The sequence below is a fragment of the Mizuhopecten yessoensis genome, unplaced genomic scaffold, assembly GCF_002113885.1.
Source record: "Mizuhopecten yessoensis strain PY_sf001 unplaced genomic scaffold, ASM211388v2 scaffold716303, whole genome shotgun sequence".
NCBI classification, from domain to species: domain Eukaryota; kingdom Metazoa; phylum Mollusca; class Bivalvia; order Pectinida; family Pectinidae; genus Mizuhopecten; species Mizuhopecten yessoensis.
Genome location: NW_018480049.1, coordinates 350,630 through 374,800, shown reverse-complemented (window position 1 = coordinate 374,800; position 24,171 = coordinate 350,630). Strand labels below are relative to the sequence as shown.

Sequence of the window (24,171 nt, the reverse complement as noted above, 5' to 3'; positions counted from 1 at the left end):
AATTTATGACGATATGAATGAGAAAATAACTACAACCTACACTGTAAATATGCATTACACTAGTTTATGGCCTACGATTCGAATTTTACCATGAAAACATATTCAAACATAATTATGCCGATACCTAGTATTCTAACTTAGATTTACTATATTTTGCAGGCTTGAGATTTACTATAAACTTACTTTTTCCTTTTCCTTAATGTAACAATCAGCTATATGTGTTTGATATTTACTCTGTGTACTCGTATCTCTGAACAGGTAACGTGACCTTCTGCTGTCATCAGTTTTGATGATGGGCTTGCTCCTATTTTAGTTTGAGTGAATAACTGTTGTTAGATAAGTACATACTCTAAGTTGTGTTTAGATGGCAGCCAGGTTGTTTATCGATATGTGAGGACAGTACTAAATCTGTAGAAATCGTTAAACCAGTGACAGGCAAGGTAAGTGTAACACTTTGTCCTACTTTGCTTCAGAGAACTATAGCTATATACTGTACAAAGTAAGATTTTATACGCTTTGATCATATTCTTTGTTAAATTTGTGCTGAATTTCGTTTTTGATATTGCTGATTAACATCATGCTCCTCTTTTTAGTCTTATTTTATGTGTAGGTCGACTAAATATGGTCTTTTGTATTGAAACAACATTAATTACACTTTAATCGGGGTAAGTAAGTTGGCCTATATAGCCGTTACAGACCTCTCAAGTAGAAACAGATATACTCATCCATATAATACAATGATAAATGTGATAACATTTTGTATAAGGGTAGATAGGATAAACAATGTTTATGACTATTAAATATTTTCAAATCTCATAAAATCAATTATTTGCATGTGCTCACTGAATAACTTTAAATAAATGAATCATTTTATCTATCACATATACTACGAATCGTTTATCACTACTTCCTTCTTCACGTAAATCTCTCATCCCGCTAACTGTATAAAGAGTGATTAGCCCAATCATATTGTCCTTGATAGCCCAACGGCTTAGATGTCCTGAGGTCACATTATACACATATGTACCCATGATTAACGGTATTACTTCCCTTTTTACTGTGATATCGCGCTTATATTAAACTTTAACCATTGTTGTTTACCGCCTGCGGTTATAATCCATAACAAGCTTTACTGTACCGGAAATATAGTTTTCATATGGTATTTGTAGGTGTTTACACTCATATGGTGTTTATACGTAGGAATTTTGATATTAATGATTCTCGAAACACTGACCTACAAATCGGGCAGTAGTAACTTAATGAGCAACTAGTATAACTGTATATTGGTAACAAAGTTAATTATTCCCAGGGTGCAGAGAGCGTAAGTGAGCGTAACCACTGGATATCGAGGACGGCGCGCGGTACGCAATGATGTAACAGTACTCCACAAGTATATGAATACTTATATGAATAATGTTTTGTTTAGATACATCTCAAAAGTTCTAAGTACAAAATGGTTATTTTGTTGTCACTCGGAAAAGTGATATTACTTTTATATGACCTTGATTTACATGGTGGGTGTTGTCGATGAATGAGAAGACGCTTACACTTCCGAAACATCCGGCCACCTTGTACGTTGTCAAGTCTCCCTGCAAATATTTCCCTTTTCCATATTTTGTCTTTGTGTTATCAGTTTGAAGTTCCAATGATAGTTTCTTGGCACATACGCTTTCTCTTGCTTATATTCAAGTTTTCCTTTATCGTTATCTCGCCATTTAACATGTTCAGTCTACAGTTCCTGCTGTCTGTATATGTGACTGTGTAATTAAGGAAAATCACCGTGTGCTGTGTTTTTGCTTGCATATTTCAGAGGATAAAAACATATTCTATTTTGAGCAGTGTTTATAACTTTTTCTAATGTTCTTTCTTGATTATTCTTTGCGACGATATTTTTCCATGTTCGCCACCGAGTTATTACAAACTATGATGGCATAGCTAAAAAGACACTTGTGTAAAATATCAATTTGTATTCATTTTATACTTCACGCTTACACATTATAATATTTCAGGCAGAAAATCCGTTTTTAGATAAAAAATAATCATCCTTAAACCTCGAAAGGCCGATGACAAATGCTCGTATTTATTCTTCGTGTCATGCATTACATACTTGCATAAATGTACCTTTAAATATGACAAATATTTTTGATTATTGTGGTATTTCTTCCAGAAATTTTACATAGATATTTTGAATTTATACAAAATGATTATAGAGCAAAATCAACATTAACGAGTAAACACGTCTTTATCTAAATCTAATGTTTGAATTAATTCTTTTTTGCCAGATGTCACGTCTAATTCAAAAGTTCCAGTCTCTGGAGCCATGTTATGGGCAATGCCACGCCATGTACATTAAAACCATGAACATGCTAACGGATGGAAAGAACATGGACATTTTCAACGTAATCACATTAAGTATGCTGAAGAACAAGGTGAGCGACGGAAGCGTGAACACTATTGGAGAAATGCTTGAAACAAGGATAAATGACCTAAAACCTTCTGAAGATTTATGTTTGTCAGCTGACAGATACAACCTAGAACGACTAGACAGCAATTCGTCCACTAGCTCAAATTCGAGTAGTCCAACTAATTCCACAGAGGAGAGTTCCTTTACTGGTCCAGGATCACCAAGGGAACTCCGAATTCTCCTGACAGGTAAACTCATTGCACTTTATCAATGTGTGCTTAAGTGACAACATCAGGTATACATTTTGTACAAGTAATTTTGAGTTTGATTGATGATATAACGGTGAGATATGAAACCTTGTCTGACTCGAGATAACACTTTATTTGTAATAAACCTATAAAGCTACTTACTCAAACGACACATTGTGGATATAAATTATCCATTTATCAAAATATCGAATTGAAAATCCACAAAAGTGGAGCTGCATGTTTCCCTCCTTTTCCTTTTAAGCGCAGTATATCATTTATAAGAAACAATTTATAAATTAAAGTTTATCCATATTCATATTTTAACGAAGACATTTTACGAAAACTCACTGTGGTTTATATTTTCTTCAGTGTTATACATATATTGGGTAACATTAAATTTGAATTTTATAAATATTCCATCGATGAAATTTATATCTGAATATCACCTATTTATTTTTGAAAAAGAACGATATTCAACTTTGCTATCCAAAATATCTTTTTCAATGTTGAATGGCTTTTTCGAATACAACCACTTACTTTATTTCTGATTGAGAAGCTATCTTGTAATATGTTATCAACATACCTAATTATAGTTTTTATATGTTTCTTGTCATAGTCAGTAGAAACTAATTTGGGCCTTCTGGGACTTATAAATACAGTTTTCGTAAGATAATTGTAGGGTTCTCATATGTATTTAGGCACAAAAAAGGAAGAATTGTTGACATAATTAAGCCGTTATATGACTAAGTCACAGTGACCTACTCATCTATTATGTGCTTATATTTTTGGCCAATTTTATTATTTGCAGCATTAGTGTTACACAATACATAAAAATTATGAAAAAACCATGTTCTTTTGTCATGGCATAACCCATAAGGTATATGTAGATAGCCACCAGAAGGCCCAAATTGGCAGCCATCCTTTCAGCATTGATTTTCATGATGTGAAGGGAATCTTTCTGTATTAATTGGTTCAACAGGGGATATTGATGCCGGTAAAAGTAGCGTGCTGAACGTGATAATGGGTGGTGCCTACCTACCTAATCACAATGCGAAAACTACGTTAGTCTCGTGTGAGATCCACAACAGTCATCGGAGGTGCGCCAAAATATGTTTTGGAGAAGACAAACATAGATATATTGATCCGCTGTCTTCTGACGCCACCGACAAAAGTTGGAGGGTCCTTAGAGAGGTGATAAAACGAGGAAAAGATGTAGACAAGACTGTGACCAGAGTTAAAATTTTCTGGCCATTGAGACTTTTACAGGTAAGTTGACACTTACGTTTAACTTCTGTATAGTGCTTTCTTTGTTTGATATCTTAGATATGAACTATTCTTGGTTTTAAGTCTTGACTAAGCAGAGCAAGACACATTATCAGGCGAATGCCTTCATTGAATGCTAGTATACGAATGCATGTATAGCAAATAAAATCACTTTCCAAACGATTCCACAGAAGGTGATATTTTTCTACTCGAGCAAATATTGCCAGTTAGTTTAAGGTCAACATTATCTTACTCCTTCTCTCATTCACGTCTTCTGCCCAACTCCGCTTCCCTAAACATCATATTTTGCAAAATACAAGGGATTAATATGCTTCCTCTTCATAAACGGCAAAACATGCTTTAAAGTGCGAGAGAATGACTAAGCACATCCATCGTGAATAGCTAATGTTTGGGTGTTGAAGACTTCTAAGTTTTTAACGAGAAAAGTAGTCTTTTAAGTAGTACAGTGAGGTTAAGCAGGACTTTTATCTTTTCTTTCAGGATAATTCCAAATGGGAGTCCGTGAGTACAAATCGATTTTCCTCCAGAGAAGATGTATATTCAACATTATCTTTGAATATTGAATTAATTTTCATGCTAAAACGATGATTTTAATATTTTCTTCCGACATTTATACACTTGGGAAAATACTTTCCGGAGATGTGCAAGCTGAACGTATCTCAGCATTATATTAAGGCCAGTGTTCCCACGGTTATGTAAGACGTATATGTCTTATCTGTGATTATCTTGTGAAGCAAACATTAGCAATTGTTTTTAATAAATAGACTAGGGATAAGAATTGTTCTTTAAGTTTTGGTTTCACTTTTACGTTTCTTAATTTCCTTATGATTTATTTTTTTGCAAACTTTGAATTTTAATTTTTATGCCTTGGATGTTGGTTGAGTTGAGATGCATTTTTCGAACATTTTTTTTATTTACAAACAACAGATATAAAGAAAAACATATTGTCATCTTGTAATTTCCACCCTTTATTTATTCATTTATGCGCACATTGCGATGCTTAACTGCTTGCTTTATGTATAAAAGTGATTGTAAGCCTTTGTTTTTGTTTCACAATTATAACTAATACTATTATTCATATGTTGTAAAGCACTTTAGAGTAATTTTACAAATTATATAGGGCGCTATATAAACGTAGTATATTATTGTTATTATTATTTATTATTATTTTCTTTTAGAGACTAACCCTTTGTGAATTTTTAAAAGTGGTTCACACCAGATAAAACACACCCATTTTCGGTCTACAAGTTACGTTATGTAGATTAATTAGAATTTTTAAAATCTTGGCCGCTACAATCAATGAGGAACACCTGTATGTTTGTCTATTTCTTATGAACATTGGCTACGTGCACGTGCAACTATTTGACCCTTTAACATTATTGAATTTTAACCGCAGGACCCTGATCACACTCCGGTAAAACAGGTCGTTGGAACAGTAAGTATTCAAGCTTCTTTCTACAAAGACAATGTAATATATATACGGTATGAATCATAAACGTCACTGTTTTATAAAACGCATTTTCCAGATTTGAAATTATTCTGGAGGACATAACATGGAATTTTACTGTGTGATCTCGATAACAATCAGTAAGTCATAATGATAATAACATTGCAAATTTACAGTGACTATGGTTTATAGATTATATAATATAATGAGTATTGGCCTTATTTATACTTAGCCGCATCGAAGACAGAAATTTGTCAATAATTTATTTTTTAGTTTATCAAACAATTCGGAGAAAAAAACAGCAGAATAAGTTGAAATACGCAGGAACAAATTCTTTCTGAAACTGATATCGCAGGATAACTGCATAAAGTGCTATCTTTTTTAGAATAGGGAACCGGCGGATCAACCAGACACATCTGACCCAGTGAGTATTTCAAGCTTGCATTTAGGCAAATATTATGATCAAATGGTTAGCCCAAGCATTTCTAACCTACGTTCAAGTGTTATGTTATTTTGTAGTAAATTGAAACTGACAGATGTAGTTTGAGAACAACTGTTTATTATTAAGCGCTTACCGTTTTGTTCAGTCCGTCTGTATGTGTCCGTCGATTAGATAGCTTGGTTTATCTCGTAGTTTTGCTCCATTTACTCCGATATTAGATGTGCACACATCTTGCGAAGTACTATATAAATAAGACAAATGTTGGTCACTCTGACCTATATTTTCAGCTTCTTGGACTTTCGATCAACCAAATTACTTACATATTAGAATTCCAGCTTTAATGGAATTTTATATGTGAAGATATCCTGAGTAGTACCACACTAACAAATCATATGTTTGTCATTTTGACCTATTTTTTTTCCACTTCACTGACTTTGATAATTTTTTTCTAATTCGATATTGCAAATATGTGCAATTTTTGATTGTCCTTGTTCTTTATAATATATTTCTTTTGGCAGGTCCTGCCAGTTGTATTCCTTGATCTACCTGGATTATTCGACGCTGGGGCGACGCAGGTACTTGAGAACATACCTGATTACCACCACTTCATTATCGTCATCGACTGTTCTGCTATCATCAGAGATACGGTAAAAATACACATGATTAAATATGAATTGTTTACCACTCCAATACGATGCTTATCAAACAATGAAGTAACGGCCATGTTAAGATCATGAACTTGTATCACACATACCCTACGATTGACGATATGGAAACAATTTTCTCGTTCTGATACAATTAGTATTTCCTCGACGAAACACTAGTTTCTATTATTTGCAGATTGGCATGGTATTAATGTTTCGGCATATTAAAAATATAAATAATAAATTTATTCATGCCGTAAGAACGAAAATTATTTTCATCAAATATGATTGGCTTTTGCCGTATTCCTCTCCTGCCAGACTTAATTTGGCTTTCAAAGAGACAAAATATATTGAAGAGCTTGTCAAGACTGTTAAAGAATTCGGATATATGGCCGATGTGTTTTCTTTAAATAACCAAACAATTATTGACTACGTCGGTCACACGCATCATCATGAATTTGAACCAGGACACTACACAGGCCTTTCTTCATCAGCTAGGCCGTAAACATTGATAGTTACTTACAATGTAACCAACAGGAACACTTTTATCCTTCGCTGTACTATAAACATGACTTTTTCGATTTTCTATTTGTCCTTTTTTTTGATAGTAACATTTTGCAGTTGATTTCATATCGTGATGTCGTAGGAAAGATGACACTATGCAACAATAGTTGGAGTCTTGCTAATATTACACATTTCTTTCACTGACCTGGACATTTCTTTTTTCATTAAAGTATGATTTTTTGTAAGAATGCATAAGGAACCTTTTGTATCATTTATCACCATAAATAAATATATATTATATCAATAAATAATATCTTAGCAACAAAACACTAACACGAATGCAGTTTAAATCCGACTTAATAACCTATCTCGTGTTGTGGAAAAAATCAAGGAAGCAGTCTCTTTTAATATTTGGTACCGAAGGATGGAATATCTCATAAATAAGATTGAGACACATAAATAAAAAAAAATACCATACTTGTAGAAATTATAAATATACCCATGCTATTACATATACATTTATTTTATACGTTTATAGGTTTATAAGCGATTTTGCCCGCTGTATTTTTGGGTGATTTTTGCCACTGAGTATTTATGTTATTTGTATTTTGTATTTTAGTATTCGTTGCACATTTTCCTTTTAATTTAAAAATATGGATCGAAAAACGAGAAAAAAAACGAAACAATGAAAAATCCAAGACAAATTTAAAACAAGGAAATGGTATTAATAACCAAATATATATATAAAAAAAGCCGCTCATAATGATGTTCGGATGGATGTATTAAACTGTCCTCATTGCAATGATTCAGTTGGACGTTTTGCTAAAAGGCATAGAGGATAAAATCGCACAACATGGTGGTGCATTCAACCCAACATCGGTTATGTTCTTGTTGAACCGTTGTGACTTGCTGGACGAAGACCCGAGCGGCGAACCTAGGAAGAAGGTTATTTTGAAACAAATACAGAAAACTTGGCCTATCGTGACCGACCGTCAGCTCCACATGATATCATGTAGAAAGGTACATTTATTTATTCATAGAACTAAATATAGTTCATTATACCAATACTATTTTTCTAAGCATTGTTCATTATACTAAACACATACGCCTGGTGAGATGAGAAGCAGTCGGAAAAAGGCTTCGTACGCTTGTACTTGACATAAATAATAGTCTTTGGAATTTTTAATCTTTTCCTATCAATGAACTTACAACATTTATGAATTTTTATGACTTCAATTTCAACCTCAGTTTTCTCCGATAAATTGTGTCACGGTAACTTTAATCAGTGGCTTTAGATTATCGCGTGGAGTTCCTTACATGTTTTGCTGTAGATTGTAACAATATATTGTCTTCTGCCTTGCACTATACCAGTATTCTGTAGTTTTGTGTATTATTCAGATGCTGAGAGGAAAAGGAAACATCAACGGTTTTAAGGATACGATCTGGACCTTCCTCGAGCTTGTCAATCGACGGAATATAGAGGAACATTGCTTGTATGTAGTGTAATTATGTAAATAAATAGGTAGACATAATCCTTTAATATCTTAAGCATATCACTGATTGGTGATTCTGATTATGATATAAATGTGAACTTGCAGTACGCAAATAAATCAATTTACAGGGTTTACTCAATTAACTTAAATTCTTTATAGTAGTTGCTTAAAGTACTATCTAGGGAGTTACTAAGTATAAGATTCATACAGAGAAATTAATCTTTTACTATGTTAAGGCCGTATCAGAAACGTACAATGATTTTATCGTAGGACGTACAATGAGTTAATTCACCGTTGGTACATAGATTACATCGTAATCGTTACTTTGACTCCAGCTACAGAATTACTTTTGCACCATCTTTGGTGTGACCTATAATTGTACCTCACGTGTTATTTTAAAATATAATTTACCTGTCTATTAAATTCCACAGCTGGCTTACAAAATTGTTGGAGGGTATTGCTGCGTACTTCGGGGCAGGATACAGCTGGTTGTCATTCGACGAGTGCTTGAAAGGGATCAAAAAGCATGCAGAGGAAGACATAAAAAATCTTGAGAAAGAAGTTGAAAAATTGTCAAACAGAAAATCATCTTTTTATCAAAAACTCCTTGCAGCTGCACAGAAAAGAAAACAGGCCCTCAAAAAATACTTTACAGATAGAAAGAAAACACCAAATGCTCCCGACACGTACACTGCAATAGCAGAGGCATTGGAAACGCCCGAATGTGAAAATATCAAAGCTGAATATGCTTCAAAGATAGAAGAAATACTCGAAGAACACAAGAGCGAATTGAAGAAAAAAACTAAACTCGTGGAAAAGGATGACGTTTCATTGGAAAATTACGTCGGACGTAACGAAATAATTGTTGCTGTAGGTAGACTTGTGATGACGCATGTCGCTGTGGTACAAGTACCAATCAGAACGTTTGAAGAGGAATTGGTGTACATCTGTAAAGACCCGAGCAGAGGAAGTGATATTGCCATTAACCTGCTCGCAGACTGGTGCGAACGACAGGCAGACATTGAAAGACAAAAAAGGATCGAGTTCTTGAAAATGCAGCGTGACTTGACAAGGAAGATCACAAACATAAGGCCAATGGTTGATGTGCAGACCACCAGTAGGCATCAGCGTCTAGCAGCTATCGCGGACAATGACGTGAAGAAACTTTATAAGATATATGTCAAAGATGTGATGGAACACGAGTTTCGTGGCGGGTTCGAAGAGGCTTCAAAGGACTGTTTTGTCCGACACCGCCAAGGGAAGAGCCCGACTTCGGGAGGCTTGCCCCAGCACACAGATATATACCGTGAAGTGATTATGTTAAGGTATGATGTTATAACTGTTGTCTTTAACTAGAAATTAGCTCGAGATATTGTTTAATGTTACCATAATGCCAGATATTAAGGGCAATCTAGTTAAAATTAAATCCTAATTCCCGTTCCTCTACGATACTCTTACATCACTATGTAGAGATTTTGTTCTGTGTTACCGAATAGAAGGGATAAATGTTTTTTATATATAGATCTAAACCGATCTACGATTTATATATATTTGTATTTTGCTATCATAACGATCTATTATATTTGAATGTAATGTTATGTAAATAGATAAGCACTTGTCTAAAGCATGTTGCTATAATTTTTGTCTTATACGTCCTGTTATTTCTTTAGAGCTTTGACAACAAAGGCAAAAGAGGAACAGGACAAAAAAGGTCATTTTCTATTGCTGCAAGATACGTGGCCCGTCGCCCAGGAACACGCTCACGATCTTGTCATTGGGATGGAGAGGTGTGACGTTTCACTTGACGAAGTGATCATGGATCTCCACACAGACACAGCTTTACGGACTAGCTGGGTAGCAGACGGCGGAAAGAAGAGGCTGGAGTATGTGCTGGGTGCAGCGAAGGGATTACAATTCATGCACGAAAACGGATTTGTACATCGTGACGTCAAACCCCACAATTTTCTGGTACATATATCATGTGTCTTTTTGAAACGTTTACTGTTTTCATTCAACATGTGTTTCAAAAAATATTTATACGCAGACGACATTTTGCCAAAATGAACCATTGCTCAAATTTAAAGGAACTAAATTCCAATATAAGAATAATCATTCTTTATGATATAACTGAAAATTGGTTATAAAATTATGTAAAAGTGTAGTCGAACGTATTGCAGAATTCTGGAGAAGGCAGTTCTGTGAAAAATGGATTCTATCAGATGTACATTCTAGCAGAGGGTATATAATTTGGGTCTAATCCATATTCTGCACTCATACGTATAATATCGTATCCCATATACCTATATATGGTAGACTTGATTAATTTTATACCCGCTTCCTATGTAAGTATTAGATCTAGAAAAGTGATGTCCCACGCTTTACATATAGACAGATTGGGTATGAGATTAACTGCAGTGAAATAAGGCTGCTTATGTAAAAGTTTATAAAACATTAAGCTAAGATCATTTCATGTCCTCATTCTAGGTGAAGCAAGGTCTCGATGGAGCACAAGATATAGTGAAAATATGTGCTGTTGGACATACGGAGGAAATGGCTAATATGGCAGCAGGCTACGGGACGAGGCAATACTGTGCACCCGAGGTACTGTCAGCGGAAAAATATTCCACAAATTCTGACGTTTACAGCCTCGGTTTGGTTCTCTGGGAGATGTGGTACTGTGAAAAGATCACGTGTAAGCCAGGTGAAACACCCCCGCTTGAGCCAGAACCGGAAGAGGCGTTTGGGATTATTCTACCGCTGTGTCTAGATGCATGTGCTGAAAATAGACCAGACTGTTCCTTCATTGTGCAGGAATTGGAGAAACAGTTCTCGGCTTTTTGCTCTTTAAGATGGTAAACAAGCTGACATACATATGTAATTGAGTGCAATATTTATTTGATTTTCGTATAAAGGAACAGTGCATAGTGTATGTTAGTGTCACGGATTACGTGTTGTTGATATCGAAACCTTCATACTTTTATTATATTCAAATCATGATAAGTTCTGAAACATTCAGGTAGTACGGCCAATATGAGTCAATGATACGTGAAGTCTTGTTTTAGACTCATTGATAAAGCTCCAAATCTATCCTTACATTTTGACATGTAAAATGAAGTTATGGATTTAAAAAATACGGATCATTTACAGTAGTTTTTTTCAATCATCAATTAACGTTCTTTAAATGTGGTTATTGCGCAGATTGTAAAATTAAGAACTTTCAAAGGACTATTTTCACATTTTTAGTAGTAAAACTAAACTAACATTGTTTTGCTCTAAATGTTCCGTTATTCCTTTTCCATCTTTCAGATCAGATATCTTGGTAATCATATATTCTAGAAGGCTAAACTTTTGTTTTACAATTGACATATTGTCAATGCTGATGAGATAATTTTTCATCAAACCATTTCATGTTAAAAAGAAGAGGATTTTTAGCCCTGTTTATGATAACTTATTACACATTGAATTTTGACCCCAAAACAGAGGGTACGGGATGGAGGTGGTTTGTTTTTTGAAGTATTTCATCAGAAAACCTAACAGCTTAAACACTACTCTATCAAAAATGTTTTTTACGGGTTTTTTTACGGTTTTTTTTTTTTTTTTTGGGGGGGGGGGGGGGTATTTTTTACGATTTTATTTGGGAAGAACACTTTGTAGCGTGCCAATATGTGAAAACAACCCAATATGTGAAACAGGAAAAACTATATTCAATTCATTAATTACTGTGTTGTGTTTAAATTACACTCATTTCTCAGGAAATTTTCTGATGAATTTGAAAAGTCCACCTTTCCACAATGACAGTCTTACGTACATTGAAAGACACCAAGTCAGATTTCAAAAACTGGTTTGGATTAGGTCATCGATGATAAAAAGTGCGGATATTGTTCAAATGCTGCCAAGCAGGATTTTACCTAATCATTATTCAGCCATTATTACAATTATCACACATTTGGTTGACACATGAAGATTCCCTAACGATGGTTGATTAGCATGTTTATCAAACTCAAGTTAGTTGTATAAAGACACGAGGTTTACCGAGTTCCTTTAACAATATGATAATATGATAATAGACTTACGAGAGTAAGATAACCATGATAATCAATCATCACTAGTTTGGTTGCATTTTCAGCAACAATAATCAGATCCTATCTAGAAAACCATATGTTTCTCTTGGAAATACGTCATTCTAGTTTCCCCCCAAAAATGAGATGAACTATTATTACATTACATTGGTAAATGATGTCGGAGAGGATTGTTGCATGACGTCATTATAAGAAAAAATGACCAATAAAATAACGTCAAGGGTATTACCCACTAGTGTGGAATCAAAATGTTCAACAATGTCTAAAAGGTGTATCCAATGAGTCTACTGGAAAAACAAATATCCATGTTTAAATTGATAGAACTACTATGTGTTAAGAATATTAGATATATATGTCGTCTTAGTTAATTAACTTTTGAATCAAATAAGCTTAGATCATAATCTCCTACTCTACATTATACACTGAACTGTTATCCATGCTGCTCTCCCATGTATGATTATGTATTGTATACTGATGGTCTTTAAGGCCTTAAGTCATTAAACGAATTGAATTGAGTCGGGATTCACAAAATCCTATAACGGTTGTGGGAGAAAAACGTTTCGAACAACAAACTAATGTAATAGCTTTTATTTTACGAGTGTAGGGTTTGTTTTCCTCCATAGTAAAACTACTAACTCAGTCTTAATGTTTATCATTTTGTTTTTACCGGAATGGTAAGAAAATAAATATCAAGTCACTTTTGGTCCAATCTTTCGGGCTTAATTCTTTATCAGGGACTAAATGCTCTTCATCTTTTATCACATCCATATTTGAAAACAGGGAGTCAAAATCGTAGATAATTTTCAGTAGAACGATAAAAGTTGATGCGAAGTTCATGTAAACAAATATAGATGTGACATAACAATTTAACCCCTAATGAAGGGCTAACTCAAAAGGTTAAATCGGGAGTAACTATTTATATTTTTATGCTTTGATGTTTGCTAAGAAAGAAGCTTTAATTTGTGTTGAAAAAATGTAAAAGTTTACATCAGGACCCGGGTTTTTTATTTTTAATATTTCAGTGATTATCATGTTAAAAAATATTGACTATGGTAAGGAAATATAAAAAAAACAGGTTTACCATTCAAGAACATCGTTTTTTTTCTCTCCAGATTTTTGTGAGCATTTATCATGTGGTAATTCCTGTTTTGCTGTCTTCTTGGTTACAGTTGATGACGTTTGTATCTTGTTGTAATGTTGAATACTGTTTCTATTTTATTTAGAATCTATTTTGTACTATGATATTGTGGTATACTAGTTTGGATTATCTCCCTTAGAACGAAACTGCCGGAAAGTTATCGTTTAATAGTGCGTGCCTTATCATACTCTTTAATACATATATTCATAACACAGCACTTGATTTGGATACTTGTTGTTAAATCTATCATAAAAAATGTATTTTGTTACAAACCACTGGACATATACAGAAACGGTTAACTATAATATATGTATCACAGAGTAACACTTATCATGTATACATACTCTTAAGTTTATCATAAAACATGGACTTTGCTTCATGCCACTGGACAGTCATACAGGTTTACAGTATAGATATAATACGTAACAACATAGCATGGTAAACCATATACTGGTTTACTTGACTTAGCAGAGTGTCGTTTACGGAACGGAGCGTAGATCAAGATATGTTTTTTGATCAGAATGTATAAACTATAGAGTCTTAAGATTAAGATAATTATATGAAATCAAAAATTTGCACAGCATGATTTAACCCAGTCTTACAATAAAAATTGCCAACTAAATACTCACTTACTAGCCAATATACTCAAGTTTTAAAGAATAGTGTGTGTCTAGTATTTGTAGCATGTGTCGTCTTGTACTTGTAACCTGTACTCCTACAGTTCAAACAAATGTTTGCTAACATCCAGCTTGGTGTCCATTCAAGGTTTATAATGACAATGTGTACTCATCATGTTGGTTTTATCCCACGCCTAAAGTGACATGGGGTCAGCCTATTTTGTTGGTACAATGCTTGTTGCGGTAGTCTGTTTGTTTTTATAACTAAAGTATTTTTTTTAATACTGATATGATCTTAATCTAATCAAGTGGTACACATATCCGAGAACATATTGCTGGTTCAAATGTCCGGGTACATGTTTTCACCGTCGATCAAGAATACATCAACATTAAAAATAAAAAATAAAATACCTCAACAAATGAGAGACATCATGACCGTGATTGTTGTGAAAATAATTAAAATGTTATCTTGATCAAAGTTGTTTTTTGTTATTTCTAATCACACATGTATTATTGTTAATGTTACCAGTATTTACATTTATGGTGTGAGTGATGCCATAACATCAAACATGTTGTCAGCGATGTCGTAAAGTGTTGTCAAATGGTCAATTATGCCATAATACCATACGTGATGTCTTGGATGTCATAATACCAAACGTGATGTTATCGATGTCATTAAATAATTCGTGTTGTCTGTGAGGTCATCATACCATAAGTGTTGTCATTGATGTTATAATACCACACGTTTTGTCAGTGATGTCATAAGAACATACTTGTCAGTGATACACTACGTATTGTCAGTGGTGTCATAATAACATACGTGTTGTCAGTGATGTCACTATATCATACGAGTTGTCAGTGGTGTCATAATACCAAACGTGTTGTCAGTGGTGTCATATTACCATACGTGTTGTCAGTGGTGTCATAATACCAAACGTATTGTCAGTGGTGTCATAATAACATACGTGTTGTCAGTGATGTCATTATATCATACGAGTTGTCAGTGGTGTCATAATACCAAACGTATTGTCAGTGGTGTAATAATACCATACGTGTTGTCAGTGGTGTCATAATACCATACGTAGTGTCAGTGTTGTCATAATACCATACGTATGGTATTATGACGACACTGACAGTGGTGTCATAATACCAAAGATATTCTCAATGGTGTCATAATACCATGCGTATTGTCAGTGGTGTCATTATACCAAACATATTGTCAGTGATGTCATAATACCAAACATATCGTCAGTGGTGTCATAATACTATACGTGTTGTCAGTGGTGGCATAATACCATACGTGTTGACAGTGGTGTCATAATACCACACGTATTGTCAGTGGTGTCGTAATACCAAACGTATTGTCAGTGGGGTCATAATACCATACGTATGGTATTATGACGACACCGACAACACGTATGGTATTATGAGACAATTGACAATACGTATGGTATTATGACGACACTGACAACACGTATTGTATTATTACACCACTGACAATACGTTTTGTATTATGACACCACTGACGATATGTTTGGTATTATGACACCCCTGAAAATACGAATGGGATTATGACCCCACTGACAATACGAATGGTATTATGACACCACTGATAATATGTTTGGTATTATGACACCCCTGAAAATACGAATGGGATTATGACCCCACTGACAATACGTATGGTTTTATGACACCATTGACAATATGTTTGGTCTTATGACACCACTGACAATTCGTTTGGTATTATGACACCCCTGAAAATACGAATGGGATTATGACCCCACTGACAACACGTATGGTACTATTACACCACTGACAATACGATTGGTATTATGACACCACTGATAATATGTTTGGTATTATGACACCCCTGAAAATACGAATGGGATTATGACCCCACTGACAACTCGTATGATATAATTACAGCACTGACAACACGTATGTTATTAGGACACCTCTGACAATACGTTTGGTATTATGATACCACTGACAACACGTATGTTATTAGGACACCTCTGACAATACGTTTGGTATTATGGTATCATTGACAATACGTATGGTATGATGACACCACTGGCAATACGTATGGTATTATGACGACACTGACAGTGGTGTCATAATACCACACGTATTGTCAGTGGTGTCATGATACCAAACATATTGTCAGTGATGTCATAATACCATACGAGTGGTGTCATATTACCATACGTGTTGTCAGTGGGGTCATAATCCCATTCGTATTTTCAGGGGTGTCATAATACCAAACGAATTGTCAGTGGTGTCATAATATCAAACATATTGTCAGTGGTGTAATAGTACCATACGTGTTGTCAGTGGTGGCATAATACCATACGTGTTGTCAGTGGGGTCATAATCCCATTCGTATTTTCAGGGGTGTCATAATACCAAACGTGTTGTCAGTGGTGCCATAATACCAAACATATTGGGGGTGGTGTCATAATACCATACGTGTTGTCAGTGTCGTCATAATACCATACGTATTGTCAGTGGTGTCATAATACCAAACATATTGTCAGTGGTGTCATAATACCATACGTATTGTCAATGATACCATAATACCAAACGTATTGTCAGTGGTGTCATAATACCATACGAGTTGTCAGTGGTGTCATAATACCAAACGTATTGTCAGTGTTGTCATAATACCATACGTATTGTCAATGATTTTTTTATACCAAATGTTCTGGGTAGGGTAATATTAATTGTTCATTTCGGAAGGTAGGGCAATAATACTTGTTCATTGGTGTTCCTTCATTGCGCTGGTTAAGGCAATGGTAATGTTTCTTCGTTAATTGTAGTCCGTTCCTTGCGCTAGGTCTGGTAGTATGGACTGTAAATTGGAGCTCCTATATTTAAGTCTCTACATGATAATTCGAATATAGTCCAATAGATGTCTTTAATCAGCGTCCCATAATTGAAATGGTATGTTTAATGTTAAGAGTCGTTATCATTCTGGAAATTAAAACGAAACACAAAGGGCGTATATAATTTTTCATTTATTTACTTAGTACAAATAACGAAGTTTTAAAAAATAAATGCTTTTTGCTTCAGTTTCTCAAGATGAAAATAAGATATACAGATGAAAATACAGATTTTATGATGTTTTCGTTTTCGACATTGTTTTGTATGAGGATTATAATAATATTTTCTGCCTTTGTTACCCTAGGTGTAATGCTGTTTGTTACCCTATAGGTGTAATGCTGTTTGTTACCCTATAGGTGTAATGCTGTTTGTTACCCTATAGGTGTAATGCTGTTTGTTACCCTAGGTGTAATGCTGTTTGTTACCATATAGGAGTAATGCTGTTTGTTACCCTAGGTGTAATACTGTTTGTTTCCCTAGGTGTAATGCTGTTTGTTACCCTCGGTGTAATGCTGTTTGGTTTGTTACCCTAGGTGTAATGCTGTTTGTTACCCTAGGTGTAATACTGTTTGTTACCCTATAGGTGTAATGCTGTTTATTACCCTAGGTGTAATGCTGTTTGTTACCCTAGGTGTAATGCTGTTTTTCACCTCACGTTGTTTTGTATGAGTTTTTACTTCATTGTCTTCTGCTTTGGGCAAATTGAAGACTACAAGATTTAAATTGTATCTGCTGCCCCCACTGAAATCACTTGGAACCTCTTACTTCTGGGGGTTTTCAGGTACCTATCTGATTTGTTCTCCTTTAACACTCATCTTATTTTGACTTATATAATTAAAGAACGTTAAACCCGATAAAACGAAAAACAATCATATGCTATTTTATCTATTTAATTTTGTCAACATGAAACGAACGCCTAAACACCTGTTCAAATTGCCTGCAATTATAACAAGTTGAATAACCTTCATCATAGGATAACATAGTTTTATTACAAAAGAGAAAATTTTACACAAATACGAGAAGCACTTCCCCCGGAATGATTTAATAGCACTGAGCTGTCAGTAATAAAGCCGACTTTGTTTTGTGTTGTTGTCCCTCGAGGTCGTTTAAACCTTACTTTCTGGAGGTCTGTGTGACAGTCGACGGGCTGAAAATAAAAACAAAGTGTCTAAAAAAGGGTAAAAATAAAGAAACATTCACAAGGAAAAGACAATTAGGAATATTCAATTGAAACATTATTTTTGTCGATGCAGAAAGTCAAACAATTAAATATTTTACTGTACCCTATTGCTATTTCATTAGTATATGACTCAACCTCGGTACAATAATTAAAGATAATAGAAATCCATGTCGAAAGCGCGCCGAAACTATGCAGAAATTTCCGCATTGATGATATTCTTAATTAAGTAAGATAATACCGTAAACACAAGTTTCGTGTTCTTGTGTTGGATGGTGATGTCTTTTTCTGATGTTTCTTTTCTTTATCAACTGATATACCTTATCTGACGTCTTGTGAATGAATTAAAAGATGATTCAGGTTTCTGACATCCTTTATTTAAGTATTATTACAGTAAAATAAAAACAAAAGATGTCATTTGAATTCCCTTCATATACCATCAAGACTAACGGTAACATGCTATCATCATCATACGGAAGTGATATTAATTATATTATATTGCGAAGGGAACATATTTTTCTTGTTTGTTCCTTTCTCTTTTCCGTTTTGATGATTATTTATATAGCAGCTCTGCATGTGCGTTACTCTGTTATCTATTTATAACTGTTTTTTTTATTCTCACGTTAACGTGAGCTAGGCTTACACGATAATGACATCATCAGATAACTTTATATAGCTTCCAGTAAGTTTTCATCATTACGAAAAGTCGTTAAAATACTTTATGGTCATTATACTACTTATCCCGCCAGGCACGTTCAAAGACTTTTGATCGTACGCTGTTTGAAATACAAACAAGAAGACGCTTCAGAGATATAAATTGCCTTAGCATGCCAGGGTACAATTTTAAAATACCATTTATCGGTAGAGTTACTTTTATGACCACATATTATTAATTTTAGAAATAGAATATATCATGTCTATTGCGACAGGAAGGCGAAGAATCTGTGGTATTTCTAATTTCATATTCCGGAAGTGTTGTAAGTCATTTCTGATATTAGTCTGAAACAACTCATCATCAATATTTCCGAATATGAAATAAAAAAAACCCGGAACAGGTATTTCTCCACGCGGTCCTGAAAATCAGTACATAGTATGTATTTTGATACATTTCCTGAAACTAAAAGCAGTTCTTACTAGTCAAAGAAAGTTGGTTTTGGTGGAACGGCTCAGCGAGCGTTATTATATGAAATATGACTTGTACATTCGATCACTACGCGGTAGCGAACGATCAGTTCCACAAGAAAGGTACAACAGTCAGGAGTGATACTGTACAACATATAGTTAATTAAAATCTTACAATACGAAAGCTAATATATAATGAGTTTGACAGCTTGCTATTTTATACACAAATCGTAACCTAATTATCACGCTGTCACATCTGTTAATTAGCTTAGACCCATTGTTCAATGCAGCTTAAAATCAGCGTATTTAAGTAGATATTGTCATTTATGAAATTTTCAACAAATTCTAAACTAAATTAAAGTTAACAAGACAGAAAACAACCGATATAAGTCTACCAGTAAAATAAGCCTAATAAAAAACGACCATTGAGATTTGGTAAAATTCCACCCGTTAATAGAGGTGAAGAAGGATTTCTATAAGTTGTAAAACTCGTTTCCACCCGTTAATAGAGGTGAAGAAGGATTTCTTTAAGTTGTAAAACTCGTTTCCAAGTCCTATTTCAACACTTTTGTGTTGTATTAGATTATACTGTAAACGCAAAAATAAATTAACTAATTTTTATATCAATAGAGGAAAAGTGTTAGATACTTTGTCCTTTGTTAGTTAGCACACAACGTGAGAATTAGGTCGTGAATTAGATGGTTACGTGTTACTCGTTAATGACAGTTAGTTCTAACCTCGGCCCGGCTTAATGTTAGAGTTAGCCACACCATCTCACACCCACCGTTATACTTACTCTCTAAGGAGCTAGGCTAAACACTTCCTGTGATCCATTGCGCATGCCATACCTCTTGGTCCCGTTGTCAATCCCCACGCCACACCTGTTGATTTTGGTTCCCGGAGTTTAAGGAGCCAGTTAATTCTAACCACACCCGGCCTTTTAGCACGTGTTAGGGTTAGACACACCATCTCAAAGCTACCCTTTCTACTAACGCAGGGGATCTCAAAGCAGCTAGGCTAACTACTTCCTGTGATCCATTGCGCATGCAATACCCCAGGTCCAGTGTCCATCGCCACACCTGTAGTTTTGGGTTCCTGTAGTGTGGTAGCCACTTGTATTTGGCTACTTATTATTATATGAATTTGATGTTCTTATACATAATTTGATTTGAACATATTGTCTGAAAACGTGCGAATACGGGGAGCGTCGTTTGCCTTTTTAATCTACTTTGCTGATATCACCGTGTGATGTTAGATATGCCATCTTCTGTTCGAAACAAATGTGCTGTATACTCAATCAGAATATCATAGAATTGGTGATATCACTTTGAATGAGTAAAACTGCACTCCTTACAAATTGTGTTTTATACTTCAATGTCAATGTGTTTTTTAACCATATCACTATCGCAGATGATTATCAAACGGAAAAAGTGTGAAGATGACTTTCATGTTCATATTGAAGTAATGTAGATGAAATTCATAATTCTATTAATGTTTAAAAAGAAAATCCATCTGAATTCCACTTTAGAAACAAATAATCTCTTGAAATATTTAGTTAGTTGAATTTTGTAATGTATGGCCCCTATCCTCCGTATCAGTTATATTTTGTTACAGGTGTATTCTGGCAACCTTGTTGCAAAAGGAAGTACGTTAACATACTTTAAATCAATTCAAGTCTTGTTTACCTCGAACACAAAAGAGTTCTAAGCATTCATTTTGATCCTCTTGCATCTGTGTAATATTGCCACGTTATCAATACAATGAAAATAATTACACTGGTAATGCATAGTAATGTTCACGATTTGATATAAAAACAGACACATTTGAGAAGTATACATGTCCTTACCCTCGATACTCGAAGTGTTACGTCCACTTATTCCCACTTACGCTCTACGACCCCTGTAATATGTTCAGGCAAAATTAAAGTCGCTAATTAAGATATTTGATTGGTCTCCGATTAAAAAAACCCTGACAAATCGCTAGGCTGATAAAATTATTTGATGTACATCAATGGATGAAACTAGGCTTTTAGTATCATCACAAGGCGGTGCATGCATACTGAGCCTTCGATTTTGGCATAGCATTATCCAGGGGTGAAGTGAGCATCACTCCTGTAAAATCCAGGACAACATGTACTACGAAATCTTCATATTGTTTGAAGGGCTGTGAACCATACATGTGCTGTGATTATACATTAGTAGTGTGTATGGTATACATCATGATAAATAATCTACAGTACATGATCAGAACCATCAATGTGCTATTCTAAATGAAAATCTTCATTGAGGCCTCCCCATTAAACAGGAACTCACGTCATTCTTAAACTGAGGTATCCCGTAATAAACAGGAAGTCGATCATTCCAACACTGAGACACATACCCTAATAAACAGGAAATCGATCCTTTATACACCGAGACATACCCTAATAAACAGGAAGTCGATCATTTATACACCGAGACACACCCTAATAAACAGGAAGTCGATCATTTATACACCGAGACATACCCTAGAAAACAGAAATTATATCGTTCGTACACCGATATATCACCTTGTAAACAGGAAGTTGATCATCGCCATATTTGTGAGTTAACAACAGTCATGCAGTCTTGATTTCCCTGCAAACAGTCTGGCCAGTTGTGTACGTGATGGAGGTATTTTACGTACACTCTTAGAGTGGGTTGGCTACTGAAAATTGATGATGGTGAGTAAATTGACAAATATGGCGATGATCCCCTCTCTGTTTACTTGGGGAGACATTTGTAAAGGAATCGTATTTTACTATAGCTCTGATGATTCTTACCATATAATGTCAGCTTTAAATCTCTCCTTTGAATATTTGTGTTTAATCGCTATGAAATGTGTGAAATAATATCTGGGTATACTTTGTGACACTGAGTACAGGTTCGCAGTGCTGATTTCATCCTCGATAATCCAGGGGTTCCACTCACTTTCGCTCTCTAAACCCTGGGATATGTCAAAGCAAAATTGACTGCTCAGCGTGCGCCACCTTTGGATGAGACAAAACTACTAGTTTGATACTTTGATGTACAGTTAAAGAATTTCGAGGTCGCGTAACTGAAACTACCTGTCTTTGAAGTCGGATGTCGCAACTCAGTAATATTGAAAAGGCATGGCGATTGGTCAGGTGTTTTGACCCGAGACCAATGAAATAGCTAGACGCGTGCCTTCAATTTTGCAATGACATATTTCAGAGATACAGAGGACGTAAGTGAACGTAACAACTGGATTATAGAGGGTGTGCCGATGTATACCATAGAAGTGATGTTATAACCCGGGTAGGCACAAAGATTCACTACAATTTGATCCCAATTCCGTCAATGTCTTATATAGGACCTATCTATAAGGATACGGTAGTATTTTCATCACCAGTCGTCATAAACACAAGTACAGTGAACAGACAGCGTCACACTGATTTCATCTTTAGTACTGTTTACAATTATCAGCTAAGACGTACGAAATGCATGGACCCAGTTGCATCAACTTCCATAAGCTTAAGCGCATAGTAAGTGACACAATTTCTAACTAATTAAGCTTTTCAAACTAAAGTGATTTTTTTAACACCTGTTTAAACATTTAAATTCCTTAACAAACACGTTTAAGCTTAAAAATCAACAATTTTAAAGTCTTATTATGTCAGTAAGCCGATGACCTTGATACGGCTGCTGGAAATTAATGTGTAGTATTGGCTACAACGAACTGCTGGACATATTAAAATAATCCTATGGTAATCAGGATCTTAAACCTTGAACATTACTAAAATTATACAAATATTTATGGTTTCTTTCCAAACCGTATGATGTTTTCTTTACTGTTTTCATTCATGTGTTATCATTCAAATAAAGGTACGTGTTCGTGTAGATGCTGGTTTAAATTCCAAAAATATTATAACATGCTTATAAAAGATCACTGATAGAAGGGTCCCATTACCTTTGTGTTAAGCTAATGCTGTTTTAAACAAGTTGGACCCAGTGTTTTAACAAGAAATTGTCTATTGACGACAGCAAAATAGATTTATTGGTCACACACAAAAGGAACATGAGACAGATGTAACAAGTAACAAAAATTGGTCGGTTTACTATACAAGCATTAGACTATTTGACTAGATTGCTATCGTTTACTTTGGTTTTGATTTTGGTTTTTGAGGGCTGTGAGTAACTGATTGAGCTCCTTTTCGGAGCCGAAGCGAGCTATCCGAGAGTCATGTCTTAGGCCCTCCATTTTACTCTGCATAGGAGAAGTTCGAACAATAGTAGATCTTCGTAACTCATATTCACTTGTAGAAAAGAGAGACTCGGACCGGGGTCTTTTCATTGGCGGATCACACATGCAGTGCAGACAAAATCTACAACAGGACTGGCTCTCACCATCGTTCATTAGATTGGCCTTCTGTATGGTCAGTTCATAGTCCGGCTCCTTCTCCTTAATTCCGAACAAAAACTTCATTCCCTGAATGACCTTCCAAACGACTTCTCTCCGCAAGAGGATGTAGACCCAGGGATCGAGGATCTGGTTCAAGGACGCAAACCGGATCATAAGTAAATCTGTTTTTAAGTCCGGTTCCACACCCGTCTGGTTTATTAGTATGCGCACCTGGGAAAACACAAATCAATTCAAATGACTATAACAATGCATATTTTAGAACTTTAGGATTACAGCGGAATCATGCAA

General features: G+C 34.9%; 2 protein-coding genes across 10 annotated transcripts in view; one reads left to right on the top strand and one right to left on the bottom strand.

Moving 5' to 3' along the window:
* Positions 1 to 324: 324 nt before the first annotated feature.
* Positions 325 to 11,658, top strand: LOC110442829. The gene is made up of 12 exons (XM_021486641.1): positions 325 to 440; positions 2,283 to 2,652; positions 3,632 to 3,918; positions 4,417 to 4,437; positions 5,333 to 5,371; positions 5,769 to 5,807; positions 6,344 to 6,472; positions 7,784 to 7,993; positions 8,372 to 8,466; positions 8,898 to 9,791; positions 10,137 to 10,434; positions 10,951 to 11,658. The coding sequence occupies exons 2-12, from the start codon at positions 2,283 to 2,285 to the stop codon at positions 11,320 to 11,322; spliced, it is 2,754 nt and encodes a 917-aa protein (XP_021342316.1). The 5' UTR covers positions 325 to 440; the 3' UTR covers positions 11,323 to 11,658.
* Positions 11,659 to 18,154: 6,496 nt separating this feature from the next.
* Positions 18,155 to 24,171, bottom strand: part of LOC110442837 (prostaglandin E2 receptor EP4 subtype-like) — a 102,344-nt gene continuing 96,327 nt past the window's right edge. For 8 of the 9 annotated variants that reach the window (XM_021486659.1, XM_021486658.1, XM_021486657.1 and 5 more), the window contains one exon: positions 23,495 to 24,093. In XM_021486659.1, coding sequence (XP_021342334.1) covers positions 23,611 to 24,093 — 483 coding nt within the window. In that variant the 3' untranslated portion in view covers positions 23,495 to 23,610. Of the gene's footprint in view, positions 18,331 to 23,494; positions 24,094 to 24,171 lie in introns of those variants that run through there. The other variant, XM_021486665.1, reaches the window with a different exon arrangement.

What these genes read in the sequence shown, in the direction of transcription:
- LOC110442829 (XM_021486641.1), top strand. Translation starts at nt 2,283, where the DNA reads ATGTCACGTCTAATTCAAAAGTTCCAGTCTCTGGAGCCATGTTATGGG. An exon ending in GGCCATTGAGACTTTTACAG is followed by an intron (nt 3,919 to 4,416) that starts GTAAGTTGACAC and finishes CTTTTCTTTCAG; the next exon opens with GATAATTCCAAATGGGAGTC. An exon ending in CTGCTATCATCAGAGATACG is followed by an intron (nt 6,473 to 7,783) that starts GTAAAAATACAC and finishes GCAATGATTCAG; the next exon opens with TTGGACGTTTTGCTAAAAGG.